We start from the raw sequence: 19306 nt of genomic DNA, 5'->3' as shown, positions 1-19306 counted from the left end.
GTGTGGACACTGGATTCTTCCCACCCTGGGGTGGAGCCTGGGGTGAACATGGCAGTCAGCTCTCTCTGCAGAGCCAGTGTCTGTGAGAGCAGAGGGCCCATGGCATCATGGCCAGGGTGGTATCAGTTGACTCCTGAGCTATTTGGCAAGCTGAAAGGTGGAAGCCGAGAGTTCACTCCAGTGGCTGTCTCTGGGGAATGCTTTATGAATGAGAGCCCGAGGAAGTCATCTGAACTTTGCCCTTCTCATTAGTTTACTCTTTAATTAGGTTTTTGCCTAATTAAACAGCAGCGGGTGAGGAAATTCTTGGAGAGCCAGCTAGTTAAAAGGGGAGGAGGCCTGAGCCTGCTGTTGGATGCTGGATGCGCTCCTTCCCGAGCACTTCTCACCTCCACATTGGCCAGGAGGAAACACTGAGATGCCCCAAGAAGTTCATTCCCACCTCACCCCATCTTTATGTGTCACCCCAAATTTCTAGTTTCACCTCGAATCCAATCTGTTTGCTCCCCCCCCCCCATTTTGCCATATTTAAGAGTTTGTTTAAAACTGCACAGAGCCCAGCTAGAGCCAAGCCTGCCAGGACTGACAGTGACCGGGTGATCTGCAAGGAGAAATTAGGGGCTTCCCTTAGGAGTTGGGTTTTTTTTTGTCCCTAGCTGCCCCCGGCTCCCCTTCCATGTGAGCAGCTAACGTGAAGTCTGTTCCTCACAGACTGACTTTGGTCACTTCTCCTGTGACCTCTGCTTCAGCTCCAGGCTCTGTTCTATGTTGGCTAAAAACCAGAAGGGAGACTGGGGCAGAGCGGTCATTGTGAAAGCGTGAAGACCTGAGTTCAGATGCTCAGCGCTCAGGTAAAAACCGAGAGGAGCAGTACCCGTAACTCCTGCACTGAGGAGCAGATGTGTGGATCTCGGGGCTCACTTGGCCAGCTAGTATAACCAGAGCAGTGGGCTGCAGGATCAGGGAGAGACTCTATCTCAAAAAAGTTAAGAAGCCGTTGAGGAAGATGTCCCAGTGCCAAACATCTGGCTTCCAAATGGGCACACACAAGATCATGTGTGTGCACACAAACACACCACACAAACAAACATACATGTATACATCTCACACACACACACACCACACACACACATACACTACACACACACACACACACATCACACACACACACACACACACACACACACACACATACACACACCACACACACACACCACACACACACACACACACACACACACACACACACACACACACACAAGACAAGAGCACCCCAAAGGTTAGGGCAGAGAGTAGCAAACACAGGAAGCGACCACTGCCCACCTCCAGATTAGGGGAACCAAAGGGAAGTAGTGTCTGGTGCTTAAACTCTGAAAGGAGCCCTGGGCTTGTGATGTTCAGAGCGCTGTCCAGAGGGGCTCTTGTGAAACAATGTTCACCCAGGCAGGGCCCACAGGGTCCCAGGGGTGAAGCCATCTGCTGCTGGACAGAGGGAAAGACTGGAAAAGGTCACAGAAAGAGCCCACTCACCAGTCTCCCTCCAGCTCCCCCACCAGAACCTGGCAAGAACGCCACAGGAAGTCTGTGCCCCAAGGAAGATGAAGGAGCAGGAGACCATCGACACACTAGAAAGCTGCGTGTTCAGCTTGCATCCCACCACCCTCCCTACCTTTTGGAAACTTCTAGGTCTGTTCTGGCCGCACGATCCAGCTAAACCATCAGCAACTTTCTCTACATACGTGTTCTGTCTCAGTACGAACAAACAGACAGCCTGGACAGTTCTGGAAGGCCAGCTAGTTAGAATGATTTCATGCAAATATCTGGCTTGAAGGAAATGACCTGGGGGACCAAGATCAGAGGGTTTTGCTCAGTGTAGTGGAGAATCTAGATTTATTTGAAAGTACTGCTTGAAAACAACCTTATCTGGTCGGTGGTGGTGCAGACCTTTAATCCCAGCACTCAGAAGGCAGAGACAGGCGGATCTCTGTGAGTTCAAGGTCAGCCTGGTCTACAGAGTGAGTTCCAGGGCAGCCAAAGCTGCACAGAGAAACTAAGAAGGGCTAGCCTGGCCACTCAGTTCCTCCCACCACGTGACTTTCCCTCAGTCACAGCAGAGCTGGGAGAGTCAGGACAGTTTCTTGAGAGTTGTCCCGGTGAAAGGAGGAAGCAGGCCAGATCAAGGAGGAGTCCGAGATCTTTGGCCTTTGTCCTTAGCTGCACTCTGGTCTCCACCTCTCGCAGGCTTCCTTTTCCATCCTCCATCCCTGCCAGCCAGCCTCGCAGCTGCACCGCCTTGGACCTTCTCCATCTCGAGTCCGGATTCCCACTGCCTGGCCACAGCAGCACCTATAAAATACCCAGAGTGGAGCTTCAAGGGGCTTCCCATCCAGAGGTCTAGTCTAGAGCAGTGGTTCTCAATCTGCGGGGGAATCACAGGGCCACTAAGACCATCAGAAAACACATTTATATTTATATGGTGATTCATGCAAGACAGTAGTAAAATTACAGTTACCAAGCAGCAACAGAAATAATTTTATGGTTGGGGTCACCACAACACGAAGAACTGTATTAAAGGGTTGCAGCATTAGGTAGGTTGAGGACCACGGCCCTAGACTGTTCTGATCTATTTTAGACAAGTCCATCTAAATTCCTGCTGTGGGTAGGTTTTCTGAACTTTCCCTTTCCATTCTGCCTCTGCAGGGGTTATAGCCCTCAACTCCTGCCCATCTAGATGCCCTCTCTGCCAAGCGATTTATTTAAATGCTGTCATCTTTAATAGCACACTTTTATGTCAGGGCTTTGGGTCAGCCTAGGATGGGGAAGGATGTGGGGAATGGACAAGGAAGAAGCAGTTGGGGAAGAAAAGTCCAAACAGAGAATCTCATTCTCTAAGAATTTCAGGGATCTGGGAAGGAACAGAGCATAAAGTGGGTGACAATGACGTAAATGAGCATCTCTCTCCATCAAATGATCAAGGCTCCTGGGAAAAGTACCGCTCACAGCTGGGCCACAGTGGCAGGCCCAGAAGGTATCAGGTGGTGCTGCCTGGCTAGCATGCCCAGGGACCTGTCTTTCTCTAGGTGGCCATCTCTGCCTGGGACCACCTGGCGCTGAGCTTTGTGCCTGATGCTGGGGACAGGAAGGTCTCAGGGCCTACTCCTGCCTCAGAAACTCAGGGCCCTGACAGCAAGCAGAGGAGAGAGACAACGTGGAGGTAGCAGCAGAAGAGGGCTGCTGAGGCTTGATCGGGTGGCTTCCTGGAGGAGGTGACATCAGTCTGGACCCTGCCGCTAAGGACTGGTCACAGCTGAGCTGAGGTGGTCTGGGGGGTGCATCAGTGGGAGCACTTGGGGGCCCAGTGCCTGATGGAATGAGAGGAGTGGCAATCGTGAAGATGCCTGGGTTCCCGGACACTGTGGATGTCTAGAGCACAGCCAGGGGGTCCCTAAGAACTCACTAAGAGCTTGCAGTAAAATGAGTCCTAGAACGTAGGTGTGAAGCCTGGGGGTGGTGAAGCCTGGGGGTGGCACAGCCCTAAAGGAGGGGCAAGTTTAACTTCCTAAAACCCACCAATGGAGAAGAAAAGTGAAAAGCAAGCCTCTTTCGCACCTAGTGTTGTATTTTTAATTTATTATGAAGAATCACAAAAGAAAGTGCCTTTAGCCTCCAGGTAGATAAAAATGTTTTTAATCATTCTATTTTATGTTACATTGTAAATCTGTGCAGTTTGATCAATAAAACTCGGGTCAGTCCTGGGTCTGAATGGGAGGGTGTGGTCCTGGAGCAGGAAGCCCCCAGAGCAGGGAGGAAGTGCAGGTTTGCTCCAAGTTTCCTGGGCTTTCAGCCAGGTCTGAAGAGCACTTAGGAGACCCTCTGCGACTGTTCTGTGAGGAGCAGTGGCCCACGGGGCACCAGCCCACACTATCTGGAGAGTCCAGAATAAGAAACGGCCTCACAGGAGGCCTGGGCAGGCTGGGCAAGCAATTTCCTGCTAACCTTAAAGCCACAAAGAGAAAAATGCTCTCGCCATGAGTCAGGGCAGAATGACTCAGAATGTGTAAGAGTCCTGTGTGTATTTATTGAGCATGGACGTGCCATACAATGATTGCTGTTTGGGGGTCCCGATGGAGGTCCTTGGAGAAGTTCCTTGGCCTCTCAGAGCTGTTTCCTCCCGAGAAAAAGGAAATAAGGCTGTCTGATCACGAGCTTCAGAAAGCGGCCTAACCAGTGTGTTAGGCTATACACAGCACCTTGTGGGAGCGAATGTCTCAGAGCTATCCACAGAGACCTGTGGTGCCCAGGAACACCCGACGCCTCTGGATAAGGCCAGTGCTGCCGGTGGGTGGGTCTCTGCCTCCACCAGGGGCCCTTCCTGGTGGGGGTCTGCATTGAGTGCAGTCCTTGTGTTAGTGACCAAGCAAGTCAGGCGCCTCTGTAAACGTCACCCTCAAAATAGTGTTCATTTTCCAGCTAAAACTTTCTGGTGTTAACCGAGCATGCTCAGAGGCTTTCCTGTCCATCACTTTCATCTTTGTTCACGTGCTCTGAGATGCTGAGCCAAACACCACCCCCAACCATAATATGTCTCTTCTTTTCTTTTTAAAGTATGACCTTAATTTGAGCATGCTCAGAAATGGACCCACCGCATATAAATATATGTAAGCCCCCTGAATAAAATCCCCAGGCTTCCTGTGCTCGGATGGAGCTTTAGACATGACCCCTGCACTCTCCTTGCCTGTTACAGGATGTAACTCTTCACGTATAGATCTTGGCTGTGCTTCCTCCAAGAAGCCATCGAGTTCCATGACTCTCGTAGAAAGGACACACTCGGGGGCCCCTCCCGTTGCTCTGGTTTTCCCTCAGCTGTGGTTCCCTTTACCACCCTGTGGGTGGCTCCCATTTATTATCCAGGTCCCAGCATTTCTCATCCTCTCACCTGCTCCTCCATCCTCATGCCATGGCCTTGAGGTCCTTACCCAGAGCTGCTGCTGGGAGGGAGAGCCATCCAGGGAGGCCAGCTAGGGCAGGACACTACAAAAGCCTCCAGTGTCAGGGAGGCGTGCCAGAGGATGGTCGTCCACAACTGACTGTGCTTCACAGAGAGAGAAACATTTCCATGGCAACTCTGTGTGTGTGTGTGTGTGTGTGTGTGTGTGTGTAAAACAAAAGACTCAGGAAACAGTATTTCCTTTTCCTTGGACATTTGTACTCCTATACTTTCCATTCAGGTCTATTTGATTTCTTCATGTTGGTCAATGAACCACTAACATGAAGTCATAATCTTCAAATGGGTCCACATTTGAAAGCTCCAGTAGAGCTGGACGTGGTGGCGCACGCCTTTAACCCAGCACTCAGGAGGCAGAGGCAGTTAGATTTCTGAGTTCGAGGCCAGCCTGTTCTACAGTGCAAGTTCCAGAACAGTCAGAGCTACACAGAGAAACCTTGTCTCGAAAAACCAAAAAATAAAAGAAGGAAGGAAGGGAGGGAGGGAGGGAGGGAGGGAGGGAGGGAGGGAGGGAGGGGTTGGGAAAACGCCGTGGAGAGGGTACTGCTAAAAGTTGGGGAGTCTGGTACTGTTTGTGGTGCTCCTCCCTGGCTAGGAGGTCACTGCAATCAGGGATCTGAAGAGATGGCACGGAACGTAAGAGCCTGGATCGCTCTTCCAGAGAGCAAGAGTTATATTCCCAAGACACACACTGGGCAGCTCACTATAACTCCAGCCCCAGGGCATCTGACATCTTCTTTTGGACTCATCAGGTACTGAACTCACAGGTGTACATTACGCCCGCCACCACCCCACACACACATGCATAATTAAAAATAAGTCTTTTTAATAGGGGATGGGCTGGGTACACAGTTCAGTAATAGAGTACTGCCTGACACACACACAGCCCTGGGTTCCTTCTCCAGCACTGGAAAAGAAGCATTCATTAAAATTGTGTCAGGGAAGGAACAAGACACGATGGAAAATTCCTTTACTGTTCACGCTGGTTTACAATCAGCTTAAAATCTCATTGTTCCATGGTAATTCCTGCTGTTTGCGTTCAGTAAAATCTCCCTGGAGTTGAGACATTTTGATTGGATGTACAAACCCTCAAGCAATGTCCACAGCAACAGGAATGCCTGCTTGATGGATCGACACTCTTCAGGCCTTTTGCAAGGGCACTACCTGATGAGAACTAGACAGAGCCCAGGCAGGATCAGAGGCGTCTCATTCTTCCACCGAAGGAATAGTTGCTTGCCCTTGTGTGTGTAGTGGTATTATTCCCAATAGCCAACAGGTGGAAGTGACCCACATAGATGAGAGGATAAGCAAAGAGCAATACTATGCCTCTTGGCTTACGAAGGAGTTTTGTACCGATGAGTACCATGTAAGCCCAAACTATCTTAAATTGAAAACGCACTGAGTATACGTCACCTTCAGAACATTCTAACTTAACAGTGCACGGGTCCACTGTAGAGTGTCCCCGGTTTCCACCCATGAGTTCCTGGCCGTCTGGGAGCCTTGGCTCACTTTGCTGCCTGAGGAGAAGACAGAGGACCCACCTTGTCACAGAACACTAGGCAGAACTCGAAAGCCTCTACCAGATGCTTGACATGTTTGCATGTGGTAGAGCCAAGAATGATAAGCTTTGAACCGTTCTAAGGCAAGGACTGTATTAGGCAATGGAACATTAGTTTGCCTTAAACAAAGGGAAATTTCTGACACATGCTTAACACAGAGCCTGAAATAAATATGCTAAATGAAACCAGCCAGTCCCAGAAGAGAAAGTCTGTGTGACATCTTTTATCTAAGGGACCTGGAGTGGTCAGGTGCACGGAGAAGAGAGAGTGAAGGGTCCTGGGGCTGGACGAGGAAGAAGCAGGAGGTTAGCTTCTGTCTTGTGATCAGGAGCTGGACCGTGGCAATGGTTACATAAAGTCTACATGTGCGTAATGCCACCAAACTACATGCCTACAAGATGGTTAATATGGGAAGTCTGTGTATTTTAGTATGATTTTTACACTTTATCTTGGCCCAAAGGCTGAGAATCCAAGATGACTTAGTACAATTTTTAAAAAGAGGAAAGGTGTACAACATCTCAAAGACCCTGGATTCTATCAGCCTGAACTCAAGGAACAATAGTTTTCTTTACCTTGAAGCATCACAGTGTCCCAGGGAGCCTCAGGGCAGTGGGGTTCCCACCGTGGACCATGCCTGGATGAGTCCTCTAAGGGACCCAGTCCTCCCACGCTGTCAGTAGTCATGGGAACCCTGTATGAGCCTCACTCATCATTCGATTTGACTTTTCCCTCTCAGTTCATGGGCATTCATGGTACATTCTGTCATCACCCAAGAACCAAGTAAGGGAGGAATCTGTCAAGTGAAAACAAAGTCAGGTAGGAAAGAAAGGAATGTGGTATCGGCAGGGAGTGTGACCTGCCCTGCTGAAGTGCCACTCAGCTATGCAGAGAAACCTGTCACCTTCTGTGTGCCTCCCATGCGCAGCTCTTTGTCTGTCCCACACGGAAGCCACCCTGGCCTGGAGCCCCACCGTGCAGATCTGACACCTGCATATCCCCGCCACCTCCTGGGCCCCTCCTGGGGCCATCACTCAGGTGGTCTTTCTCCGAATCTCTAGGGAGAATGGAGCAGGCCCTTGTCAGTCAACACCACTCACTCCTGCTTTATCACCTGGGAAGGCAGGTCTTAACCAGGATGCTTTAGGACCCCACTCTCATGCAGCCTAGTTACTTTCCTCCTCCTCCTCCTCCTTCTCCTCCTCCTTCTCTTCTTTTGGTTTTTTCGAGACAAGGTTTCTCTGTGTTGTTTTGGGGCCTGTCCTGGAACTCATTCTGTAGCCCAGGCTGGCCTCGAACTCACAGAGATCTGCCTGGCTCTGCCTCCCATGTGCTGGGATTAAAGGCCTGGGCCACCACCGGCCCAACCAGTTACTTTCTTCTTGTTTTTTGTTTTTTGTTTTTTGTTTTTTTTTTTAAGTGTATTATTTGTTTGGGATCATTTTAAACATGACCACGGTCCCACACTGAAAACTCTGTTCCCTGATGGTTGTGGTGAGACGGAGAGAAGCCTGTCCTCAGGTCAACCAGTTCTCCCCAAAGCCAAGACAGGGTCTCTGTGCAGAAATACTCTGTTCGTTTTCTTTTGGTTGCACATAAACCTGAGCCTGCTGGGCACGCTGCAGCCTGCTAGGTCTTGTTCCATTTCTGGAGGTAACCCTTTCCTTCTTTCTGAAGGCTGCAGAGGGTCCCGCTCTGGCAGGCACCGCTGATTTCACTGGTGTCCTCTGGATGAGCATTTGGGTCAATTCCTATCTTTTCCGTATCTAACGAAGATGCAGCAAGCAACCCTGTCCATTCTTCATTTTGTTCAAGCATACAAAATGTGGATCCACGTGTAGGACAACTTTGGAAAGGGAAGTTACTGAATGGGGCAATTTAAATCAATGTGTTGATCAGTATTTCCGAAATAGCAGGGTGGCTAATAACACAGGTATTTGCCAGGCATCGTGGCACAGGCCTTTAATTCCACATTGGCAGAGGCAGGGGGATTTCTTGAATTGGAGGCTGGCCTGGTCTACATAGTAAGTTCCAGGACAACCAGGGCTACACAGTTAGAACCAGTCTCAAAAACAAAAACAAACAAACAAAAAAATGACAAACCAAACAAAAACAGAAATCAGGTATTTTTTTAATTATATATATTTTATTTTACAATACCATTCAGTTCTACATATCAGCCATGGTTCCCTATTCTCCCCCTCCCACCCCCTCCCCTTACCCCAGCCTACCCTCCATTCCCACCTCCTCCAGGACAAGTCCTCCCCGAGGACTGCGATCAACCTGGTAGACTCAGTCCAGGGAGATCCAGTCCCTTCCTCCCAGATTGAGCCAAGCGTCCCTGCATAAGTTCCAGGCAGAAATCAGGTATTAATGTGGACTTTTACTACAGGTTATAGATGGACATGGTTGGGGGCGGGGGTCTATGCGTCTCTTAAATTTGGAGGCAAAAAAAAAAAAATGTGTGTGCATGTGTGTGTGTGTTTAAAGGTTTTCATCTATTCTGTGAAAAGGGTCTTTACCCCCCAAATAATTCTGCACTCATCCAGCGTATCAGTCTCTCATTTCCCACCCCCACCCTTGGATGTGAACTTCCCACCCCTCAAAAAGACCAGCGAGGCCACCTGCTCTTCTGGTTCTTTCCCATGCAACATTCCTCTTGTCCTCTTGTGCCCTTTCAAGTGGTTATTATTGCCTTGGCTAGAGGTTATCTGACTCTCTCCACAAGCCAAAGCGAGACTAGTTAACTTTATCTAAGAGCCCTCATGGCAGGGACCAGAGAGCGCTCCTCCTCTGTTTGACGGACGCAGAGGCACCGGTGGGTTATCTAACCCCTGGTAGAGCTGGGATTCCAACTCAGATGCGTGATGTGCAGATCCAAATGGGGCAAAGTGGAAGCAAACGAAACTGGCAGAGGGTTTGGTTTCAGCAGCATCCTCTGGAGAGCTTCCAACAACGCAGCTTCCCTGGCCACTTCAGGCAGCACCTCTAGGGCCTAGCCCAGACCGCCGAGCTGTCTCAGAGTCCACAGAGAGTTCCAGGAACCCACAGGACTCAGAGCCCTGCCCTAAGGTGGTGCCAAGCTTCTCTGGGTTTCTGTTTTGATTTTGTTGTTTTCTGTTTTGTTTTGCGGTATTGGGAACCAAACCCGCGGCATAGACGATGCCAGGCAAAACCTCCACCATCAAGTTGCACCCCAGCCCCCCATGTACATTAGAAGTCTTTACCACTGTGCCGTATTTGGAATTCTTTTCCTTCATTAAGTTGTTTTCAAAGACAGCAAAGATGGTCCAAAAGTTTGGTGGTTTGTTTGTAAGTATTCTTTTGTAGTCCGGCATGGTGACACATGCCTTGAATCCCAGCACTCGGGAGGCAGAGGCAAGTGGATCTCTGTGAGTTTGAGGCCAGCCTGGTCTACAGAGTGAGTTGCAGGACAGCCAGAGCTGTTATACAGAGAAACCCTGTCTCAGAACAACAACAACAAAAATAATAATTAAAAAAAAACAAAAACGTATTCCTTAGAATTCTTGCATCTCAACTTAACCGAAGCTAATACTTGCAGCTATTGTATCCAGTAGAACCTTAAAGGGTCCCACGTTTGGTCTGAGCCCATGAGCCTCTTGGGGGTTTCTCACTATGTAGGGATACCATGCCCAGGCTTGCTTCCTCCACCTTGCCCATTCCTCGACATCCCCTAGTGTGTATGTCTAGATGGGTAGATAGGTAAGCACATGCTCATGAGTGCCCACAGCGGCCAGAGGTGTTGGATCCTTCTAGCCCTGGAGTAACAAAAGTATGAGCTACCCAACATGGTCCATCTGAACTCAGGTCCTCTGCAAGAGCAGTGTGCAATCTTAACCCCTGAACCATCTCCTCACCAGCACCTAACAGTAGAGTTATTCTCCAAGATAAATGACCAAGCCTTTGGTTCAACTCTGTTCTACATTTCTTTTCTTTCTTTTTTTTTTTTTTTTTTTCTTTTTTTTTTTTTTTTTTTTTTTTTTTTTTTTTTTTTTTTTTTTTTTTTTTTTTTTTTTTTTTTTTTTTTTTTTTTTTTTTTTTTTTTTCTTTCTTTTTTTTTTCTTTTTTTCTTACCATACAGCTCTAGCCCCCCCTGGAACTATGTAGACCAGGCTGGTCTCACACTCAAAGAAATCCACTTGTCTCTGCCTCCTGGGGTCTGGAATTAAAGGCATGAGCTACCACACTACCATAGAAAGGCCTTTGAGTTTAGTCCTTTGGGAAGGATGTCTATAAGAAATGCTCATTTTCTTCATAATAAAAAGATCCTGCCAGGGTTGTATTTGAGGCACACTTACTCCGGATGTCTAACTGCGATATAATCTCCTTCCATGTGTTGGGGGCGGGCAGGCCACACCAGCTAAAAATATGCCCTGCTCTTGGAAATGTAAAATGGGGGGCAAAATGGGAGAGCAGTGTAGGCAGCCAGGAGATCCGTAAAGTTAAATATGAGCTTTTAAAAAGGAGTTGAAAATCAAGTTCCCAACCCAGACTACTTGGGGTCGAGGTGAGACACCAAACACCGCTGGGCTTTCACTCACCTGGAGCTGTCTCTGGCCCGGAGCCCATCTGCTGGCTAGAGAGCGGAGGGGTGTGGAAGAAAAACCCAAACAGCATTCCTCCGCATCACAATTACAGCAGGGCTATTTAAAAAAAAAAAAAAAATCCGTGTAATTTGAGTAGATTCCCCATGCTCAGAGGTCTCTGACTGGTGTAAAAGTGAATAGTGGGGATAAGGATTCCCAAACCTTGGCTGGAAACCGGAGGACGATGGTCCGTCCAAATGGGCCCTCTGGTCTGCGGGCTTGAGAGTCCCACTGAGGCCTTTAACTGTACCAAGGCTCTCACTGTGGCTCTAGGTGACCAACCTCTGGCACTTTCTAAGAGCATCTAGCTCCCCTGCCCTCAGCATGAAATCAGCACAAATGTCCTCCCTGTGTGCAGGCTCCACTCCATACTACCTGTGAGACCCCAGGCATCAGCCCCTCCTTAGAGGCAGCGGTGGTGACTAAATTCACAAGGACAAATAACGTACACACAGCAGCAATGACCATGGCAGCTTCTGATGGCAGGAAAGGCTTGGAGAGTCCTTTTCAGCTCCAACGGGGGCAGAGGGACAGAGGGACAGAGGGACAGTGGGACAGAGGCAGCCTAGCTGAATTTTTTTAAAAAAAGAACATAGCATGACATCATCAAGTATTTCTTTTAAAAGAGCCACCATTTTAGTGAAAGTGAGGAGATGGAGAGCCAAGGCGCTTTAGTGGCCCACCAAAGAGGCACCTGGAAGGAGATCTGCTCAGAAAATTAGATAAACCAACAAAATCACACAGTGCTTGTGTGGACTCTCTCCCTCCAGGCTTTCCATGTGTTGAACATTTAGCTCCAATCCTGCCCCTCCACCACAGCCCTGGCTCCCCATCACATCCCTGGCTCCCCCATCACATCCCTGGCTCCCCCATCACAGCCCTGGCTCCCCCACCACGCCCTGGCTCCCCCACCACAGCCCTGGCCCCCCACCACTGCCCTGGCTCCCACACCACAGCCCTGGCACCCCACCACAGCCCTGGCTCCCCCCACCACGGCTGAGCCCAGTTTAGAGCAAAGGAAACACTTGCAGAAAGAAGAGAGAGATGGGGTGGGTGTCCCTGACAAGGGGACAACAAATGCCTGGACAGAGTTAGAGGCTATCAAGCTGGAACCAAACTGAACACTGGCAACTGATCCCAGAACATCAGCTACTATGACCTGAGGACCCTGAGCCAGCTGCTCACAGGGCCGGGAAAGCCCTCAGTGGGCAAAGGGAGGCACAGGAAGAAGCAGCTGACAGGACCGTGCCGCAGGGTGACATGGGGTTGGTAGAGGACGAGGCTTGCTAAGTGTTAGTTATTATTATGTGGTGCTGTGTTATTTACCGAGTGAGAAAAGCCACCAGGTACAACAAAGCCCGCTATAATAAGAGTTTATTAAGGAAAGATGTGCCTAGGCCTATGGAAATGGTCGTGCAAGGAGAGAGAGGAAGAAGAGGGGGGAAGAGTCTGTGACCCACTTTTTACGGACTCTCCCCCCCCCCCCGCCCCCCCACATGTGCATATGGGCTTATGTAGCTACGCCATGCATGTGCATAAATTACATGATCACACTGCATGCAAATTATGTGATCATGTAGCACACAGATTACATAGGACGTAAAGCCCTGGAATGACTAAACATATATATATATATATATGTGTGTGTGTGTGTGTGTGTGTGTGTGTGTGTGTGTTTTGCCTGCACATATGTCCGTGTGTCACATGCATTTCTGGTGTCCAAGGAGTCTGGAAGAGGGTGTCAGATCCCCTGCAACTGGAGTGACCAGTGGTGAGCCATCATGTGAGTGCTAGGACTCCAGCCTGGGTCTTCTGCAAGAGTAGACAGTGCTCTTAAACAGCCATCTTTCCAGTCCCTCTATGTCGCACAAATCCTAAGTGGTATTATAATAAAAACCTGGAGTCAGATATTGGGGTAAATGCTGAAAGATCAGAGACAAAGGAACAAGCCACCAGAGAAACTTCTCACCACTACCGAATCCTCAGACCAAATGGAAGGCAAGATCCTGTCTCCACGAATCCTCAGACAGAAAGAAAGTCTCTGAGTCCTCAGCCAAAAGGGCTTTGTTCCTGTCTCCTCACATCTTATATGCCTTTCTCCGCCCAGCCCTTTCGCTTCCTTCCTAGTGCTGGGATTAATGGCATGTGTGCTTCCCAAATACTGGTAGCAGAGGCATGAGATCTCAAGTGCTGGGATTAAAGGCATGTGCCACCACTGCCTGGCTCTGTTTCTCTCCTAGACTGAATTAATCTCATGTAGTCCAGGGTGGCTTTGAACTCATAGAAATCCAGACAGATCTCTGCCTCCTGAGTGCTAGGATTAAAGGTATGTACCACCACTGTCTGGCCTCTATGTTTAATCTAGTGGCTGGTTCTGTCTTCTGATCCTCAGGCAAGCTTTATTTGATACACAATATATCAACTCACCTCTAGTTCCTTTTAAAAGATGAGTCACAACTCATTCTGGTCTGCTCTGAGTCACTGAGTCATGGATTTCTCAAGAAAAAAAAATGTGTAATTTTTTTTCATGTGAAAAGTCCTGTTTTAAATATTGACAACTTGTTCAGATACTCTTAAAAAACTACCTATCAACATTGCTTAGGCTCAAAGATGTGACCAAACTTGACTGGAGGTCTCTCCTTTTTCAAGGTTGGTCAACACCTTTAATTTTACAGGATTAGACTTGACCATGACTCAGAGAGGCCAGCCTTCCTCTGTGTGCACACATACACATGCCATGGTGCACATGTGTAGATCAGGGAACAGCTTGGGAGAGTGGGGTCTCTCTGGCTGTCAGGGCTGAGAGCAAATTCCTTGGTCTGTTTTCTGACCCTCAGCTGAGTTTTAGCCAGAGAAGCTCTGCAAAGAGACCCCCTACCTCCCAACCACACACAAGCAAACTGTGGTAGTTTGAATGTATTTGGCCCCAATACGCTCATAGGAAGTGGTACTATTAGGAGGTGTGGCCTTGGAGGATGTATGGTCTTGTTGTAGGAGGCTGGATGACACACGCCTTTAATCCAGACCTTGAGGCTGGAGGGCACACCTTTAATCTGGATCACGCCTTCTGTGGGAAGTGTGTCACTGTGGGTGCAGGCTTTGAGGTTTCATGTACCCAGGATACCGCCCAGTGCGTCAGTTGATTTCCTCTGGCCTGCAAGATGTAGCAGGCTCAGCTCGAGCACCACCTCTGCCTGCACGTCGCCATGCCCCCTGCCATGGTGATAATGGACTGAACCTCTGAAACTATACGAAATGAAATGTTTTCTTTGTCGCCGTGGTCACGGAACACTGGCTGAGACGCAAATGAAGCCCCCCCTGTGCCTTTCTCTTCCAGGTGTTTGGGTTCTTGGTCTGGACTCTGGTGGCTGCCACACACATCGAGCAGCCCCTGCTGCAGGGATGGGTGCTGTATGTGTCGCTCACCTCCTTTCTCATCTCCCTGATGTTCCTGCTGTCCTACTTGCTGGGGTTTTACAAACGATTCGAGTCCTGGAGGGTCCTGGTAAGAACCAGGGGGTGGCATCTCCTGGACTGGTGTCCACGTCTGAAAGGACGATGGGTTTCTCCAAGCGGGGAGGGAGGGTGAAAGACCTGGGGTTAGAGATCCCACGGGGAATAGATTCCTGGGAAACCGAGGCTTCTGATTTTAGTGTGTTGATTACCAATCCAAAGTGGAAACATTTTTCCTTGTATTTCCCTCTACCACCTTCCTTGTTAGGATGGTACACACCTACCTGAAGTTAAGAATAGTATCTGGAGGGATAGTTTAGCAGTAAAGAGTACTTGTTGTTCTTGCAGAGGACCCAGATTTAGTTTCCAGTACCCGTGTGGCGACTCACAACCATCTGTAACCCCAGGTCTAGGGGGGATCTGACACCCTTTTTCTGGCCTCCATGGACACTGCATGCATGTGGTACACAGAAATACACACACACACACACACACACAGAGAGAGAGAGAGAGAGAGAGAGAGAGAGAGAGAGAGAGAGAGAGAGAGAGAGAGAGAGAGAGAGAGAGAGAGAGAGAGAGAGAGAGCGCACAAAGAAAGGGCAGTAGGGAGGGGTTTGCTTCTCTTGTCCCCCTCTTCCCTGATGTGGAGGGAGGAAGGGAAGGTGCTCACTTGAGTAACATTGGCCCCTGCCTCTGCATTTCCAGGACAGCCTGTACCATGGAACCACGGGCATCCTGTACATGAGTGCCGCCGTCCTGCAAGCACACGCCACTATCATGTCTGAATATAAATACGTAAACCACTACTACATCAATACCGCAGCCTCGGTGAGTAGCTGCACTGTACTGGGCAGTGACAGAGACACGCACCCCTGGAGGGCGTTTATTAGGTGCAGTTCAACGCTATCTTGGGCGTTTTGGACAACTGTGTCAAGCTGCAGGACACTGGAGGAGGGGGCAGTGTATGCATGTGTGTGCATGCGTCCAAACTTCAAGGACCACCTCTTGTCTTGCGCTTGTCCCACTCAGTCTTCATCCCCACAGTCTTCAGAGTTTTGTTCTTTCTCCAGACAAACAGAACCACATTTCTCCTTCCTTACTGACCTCTGCTAAGAGGTCCAGCAGCCTTGATGTGGAGTCTGAGTTACTTTGCACAGTCAGCTATTCTGAGTCCTTTTGCTTCAGTGACAGAAATCCACAGAAATGGCGTTGCTAAGCAATGGAAGCCAAGACAAGGTGTGCACAGTACATTGTGGAGAGAGCCTGATGCCCAGGCGCTGGCACCCAAGCGGTAGGCTTCTGAGCCCACCTGTCCCTTTCTCTACTGTGAAATAATACCCACTTGTGGCAGGAAGCTGACTCCACTTTGAATGTGAAACAACGTGACCCATGTCACCCTTTGGCTTCCACAGGCTCCCACGCCATGCCAGAGGCTGCATTAGGGGGCACTATCTCCAGAATAAGGATGGGGTACCAGACAGACACTGTGGGGCTCTGGGAAGGCCACAGCATTTCCCAGCGGCCTTCCAGCCTCCCTGGTTCCTTCCCTCTTTGTCAGGACTCTTGGATTTCATTAAACTCCTAGTCCCAGAGATGGCCTTTTAATGGCCTTGCCGCTGCTGCTGGCTCCCGATCTGTCCCCAGACACAGAGACTCTCTCACTCGTGATCTGGGCAGGGATGCTCACATCTCAGATCAGCAAGACAGCTCCTTTCCCAAACACCGGCCTCTCCACAACCCTCACCTAGCATCCCCCTTTGCCCTCTCTACCTCACACTCTCCCGGCCTTATACCCATCTGGACTATTTGTAGAGGACCTGCTTATCTGGCTTCTTGCTGCAAAATGTAACCTCCATGAGGCAGGTGTTATTCATTTATTTCCATATTTGTGACAGTGTCTCACTTATGTAGCCATGCTGGCCTCAAATTTGTCATTCTCCTGACTTAGTCACCTGGGTGTGGCATTAAAGGCATGTGTCACCATGTATGTCTTAAGGGCAAGCACTTTTTCATGTCTTGCTCACTGTTGTAGCAATAGCTATTCTTTTTTTTTTTTTTTTTTTTTTTTTTTTTTTTTTTTTTCGAGACAGGGTTTCTCTGCGTAGCTTTGTGCCTTTCCTGGAACTCACTTAGTAGCCCAGGCTGGCCTCGAACTCACAGAGATCTGCCTGGCTCTGCCTCCCGAGTGCTGGGATTAAAGGCATGCGCCACCACCGCCCGGCGCAATAGCTATTCTTGAAGCACAGCAGGTGCTTAAAGCTATTTGGATGGATAGGTGGGTGAGTGGATGGATAGGTGGGTGAGTGGATGGATGGGTGGATGGGTGGATGGATAGGTGGGTGAGTGGATGGATAGGTGGGAGTGGATGGATAGGTGGTGATGGATGGATGGGTGGATGGATGGGTAGGTGAGTGGATGGATGGATGGATAGATGGATGGATGGATGGATGGATGGATGGATGGATGGATGGATGGATGGATGGATGGATGATGGACAGGAACAGAGGGTTAGTGAACAGAAGGACAGTGAGGTTGGAGTGACCTCCATCCTGAGGAGAGCCATTGTGCCATTTTAAGCTCTACTTTAATTATGGTCATGTTTTTCTGCTGGAACAGAAATGAAGAGGCACAGTAGGCAGGAGATGAACTGAGGACCTGAGAAGCCCTAGTGAGGGATGGTGGTGGCTGAGACAAAGGAGGTGTGGGTGTACCAAGAGCTAGTCAGATAGCAGACTTGGAGGCTGGCTTTGGCCAGGACAGTCAGAGGGAAGAACTGAAAGGAATCTGAGCTGGAGGGGATGAAGATCCTTGGGCTAACTAAACTTAGTGGCTTTAGCAGATCAGCGTGTGCCAGTAAGAGCTTTAGGAGAACCTGAGACATTCACAGATGGGTGCTCCTAGCAGAGTTCTGGGCCAGTGAGCATAGCTGTGGACATGGCCTGAGCACAGAGGCTCATATTGGAAATGGGCTCAGGGAGTCAGCTCAGCATGACACAGGTCCCAGGGCAGGGAGGGAGAAGGATGGCGTTATGGACAGATAAAGAGACCCAGGTTGCAGCTGGAGGAGATTCAGAGCTAGAACAGCTGGAAAATGTAGCCCTAGCAATGCCCAAGGAGGGAGGATCCCAGAGGGTGGAGCGGCCGTGCAGGGAACGCAAGGCTGGGTGGGGATCTGGAGCCATTAGGGTTGGGGGGTGGGCCCAGCAGGACCCTCTCTAACGCTCCTGTCTTCCTCCAGTTCTTCGCCTTCCTCACCACCCTGCTCTATATTCTGCATGCCTTCAGCATCTATTACCACTGAAGTGCAGGGGAATCCAACCCGGTAGCTCTTGCCATTTGCCATCTGGGTGATAAATGGAAGATCCCCCCCAAGCCACTCACGGGGTCAACAGACTATCTTTCTGGAATGTGTGAGGAGACCCACTTGAGCATTTTTCTCGTTGGACATTCTTACTCCTCACGGTGACTATGAGAAAACTATTCCGCCACCAAAGATGACTGGCCCTGACCCTGAAGATCTACCCCACCCCCCACCCCCCACCCCTGCCCTGAAGACGACTGCTTCTTGAAGTTTCCTGACCGTGAACTCAGCTTTTCTAAAAAAACCAACTTTGAACCCCTCACCATTCAAAATGCCAGCTCTGCCATCATACCCATTTAGGATCTTTTGTTTGGCATTGGTGCTCCCCATGATAGGTTTAGGGAATATTCAATCTTACTTTCTAAAATAGGCAAGGCTCCACGAAGTGAGTGTCTAACGTAATGCCCGTGCGCAGACAGACCTTCCTTGTAACCTCTGCTGCCGCCCTGGAGCCGTTGTCCCGACCTGCCCTCTTCCTCCGATCCCACTCCTACTTCCTCTGCATTGAAGAGATCCAAGGAAAATGTACATAAAACCAACTCTGAGGGCAAATTTATGGGAGAAATAAACGGTGGGGTTTGGAGAGTCATAATGGGAAGGACGTAGCCAGTTGATGCATAAGCCGGGTCCCTTGGGAACTACAGGGCTCAGTGCGCCTGCGTGGAGCCTCAAAGACCAACCTGAGGACCAGAGGTTTGCACGTCCTTCAGGAAAGACTTCAGCGAAGGAGATGGGCACATCGCAGGCACGGATTTACCTTCCGGCTCCTCCCAACACAGCGGGAAGAAGAGGTTGCTAGATTGTTGCAGGGGCTGTGAAAGGACCCCTCTGGAGGTCTGTGCTCACTTCTGTGTGCCCCCAACTCTTTCTGGAGACTCTCTGGGTGGGGCCCGTCTGCAGGATTCATCATAGAAAGGCAATTGAGTTTGGGGGCTATTTTTCCAAGACCAGGCGTCGTGAGAAGAAAAGTATGAAGTCAAGGGAATACTCCTGGAGCAAGCTGGGCTCTCTATCTCATCACCACCCGGGAGGGTCTCAGCCCCTTGCCAAGGGCGCCTGCGTGGCTGGGTTTCCTCACCCAACAGGCCAACAGGGCACAGCCCCATAACTGCCTAAATAAATAATTACTGAAAGGGAATTAGCGGAATCTAACTTTTCTCCATTCGGGTGTGTTGGGAGGGGGTAGGGGTCACTTACTAATTGCCCTGATGTCTTGAAAAGCCAACACTTGTCTCTTATTTTATAGCCTGGCAGCTATCTGTGATGTTCACCGTTGAATATTTACTGAGTGGCCACGTACAAATAAAAGATGTTTGTATAGTGG

At 49.6% G+C, this 19306-nt stretch overlaps 1 protein-coding gene across 1 annotated transcript in view; it reads left to right on the top strand.

The window, feature by feature from the left end:
* The window catches only part of Mall (mal, T cell differentiation protein like), a 23036-nt gene extending 3730 nt beyond the window's left edge, over positions 1 to 19306 (top strand). The window contains exons 2-4 of the mRNA XM_028893406.2: positions 14506 to 14673; positions 15327 to 15449; positions 17860 to 19306. Coding sequence (XP_028749239.1) covers positions 14506 to 14673; positions 15327 to 15449; positions 17860 to 17922 — 354 coding nt within the window. The 3' untranslated portion in view covers positions 17923 to 19306. The remainder of the gene's footprint in view (positions 1 to 14505; positions 14674 to 15326; positions 15450 to 17859) is intronic.

The sequence above is a fragment of the Peromyscus leucopus genome, chromosome 4, assembly GCF_004664715.2.
Source record: "Peromyscus leucopus breed LL Stock chromosome 4, UCI_PerLeu_2.1, whole genome shotgun sequence".
Classification (NCBI taxonomy): Eukaryota; Metazoa; Chordata; class Mammalia; order Rodentia; family Cricetidae; genus Peromyscus; species Peromyscus leucopus.
This window is presented reverse-complemented; position numbering and strand designations above follow the sequence as displayed.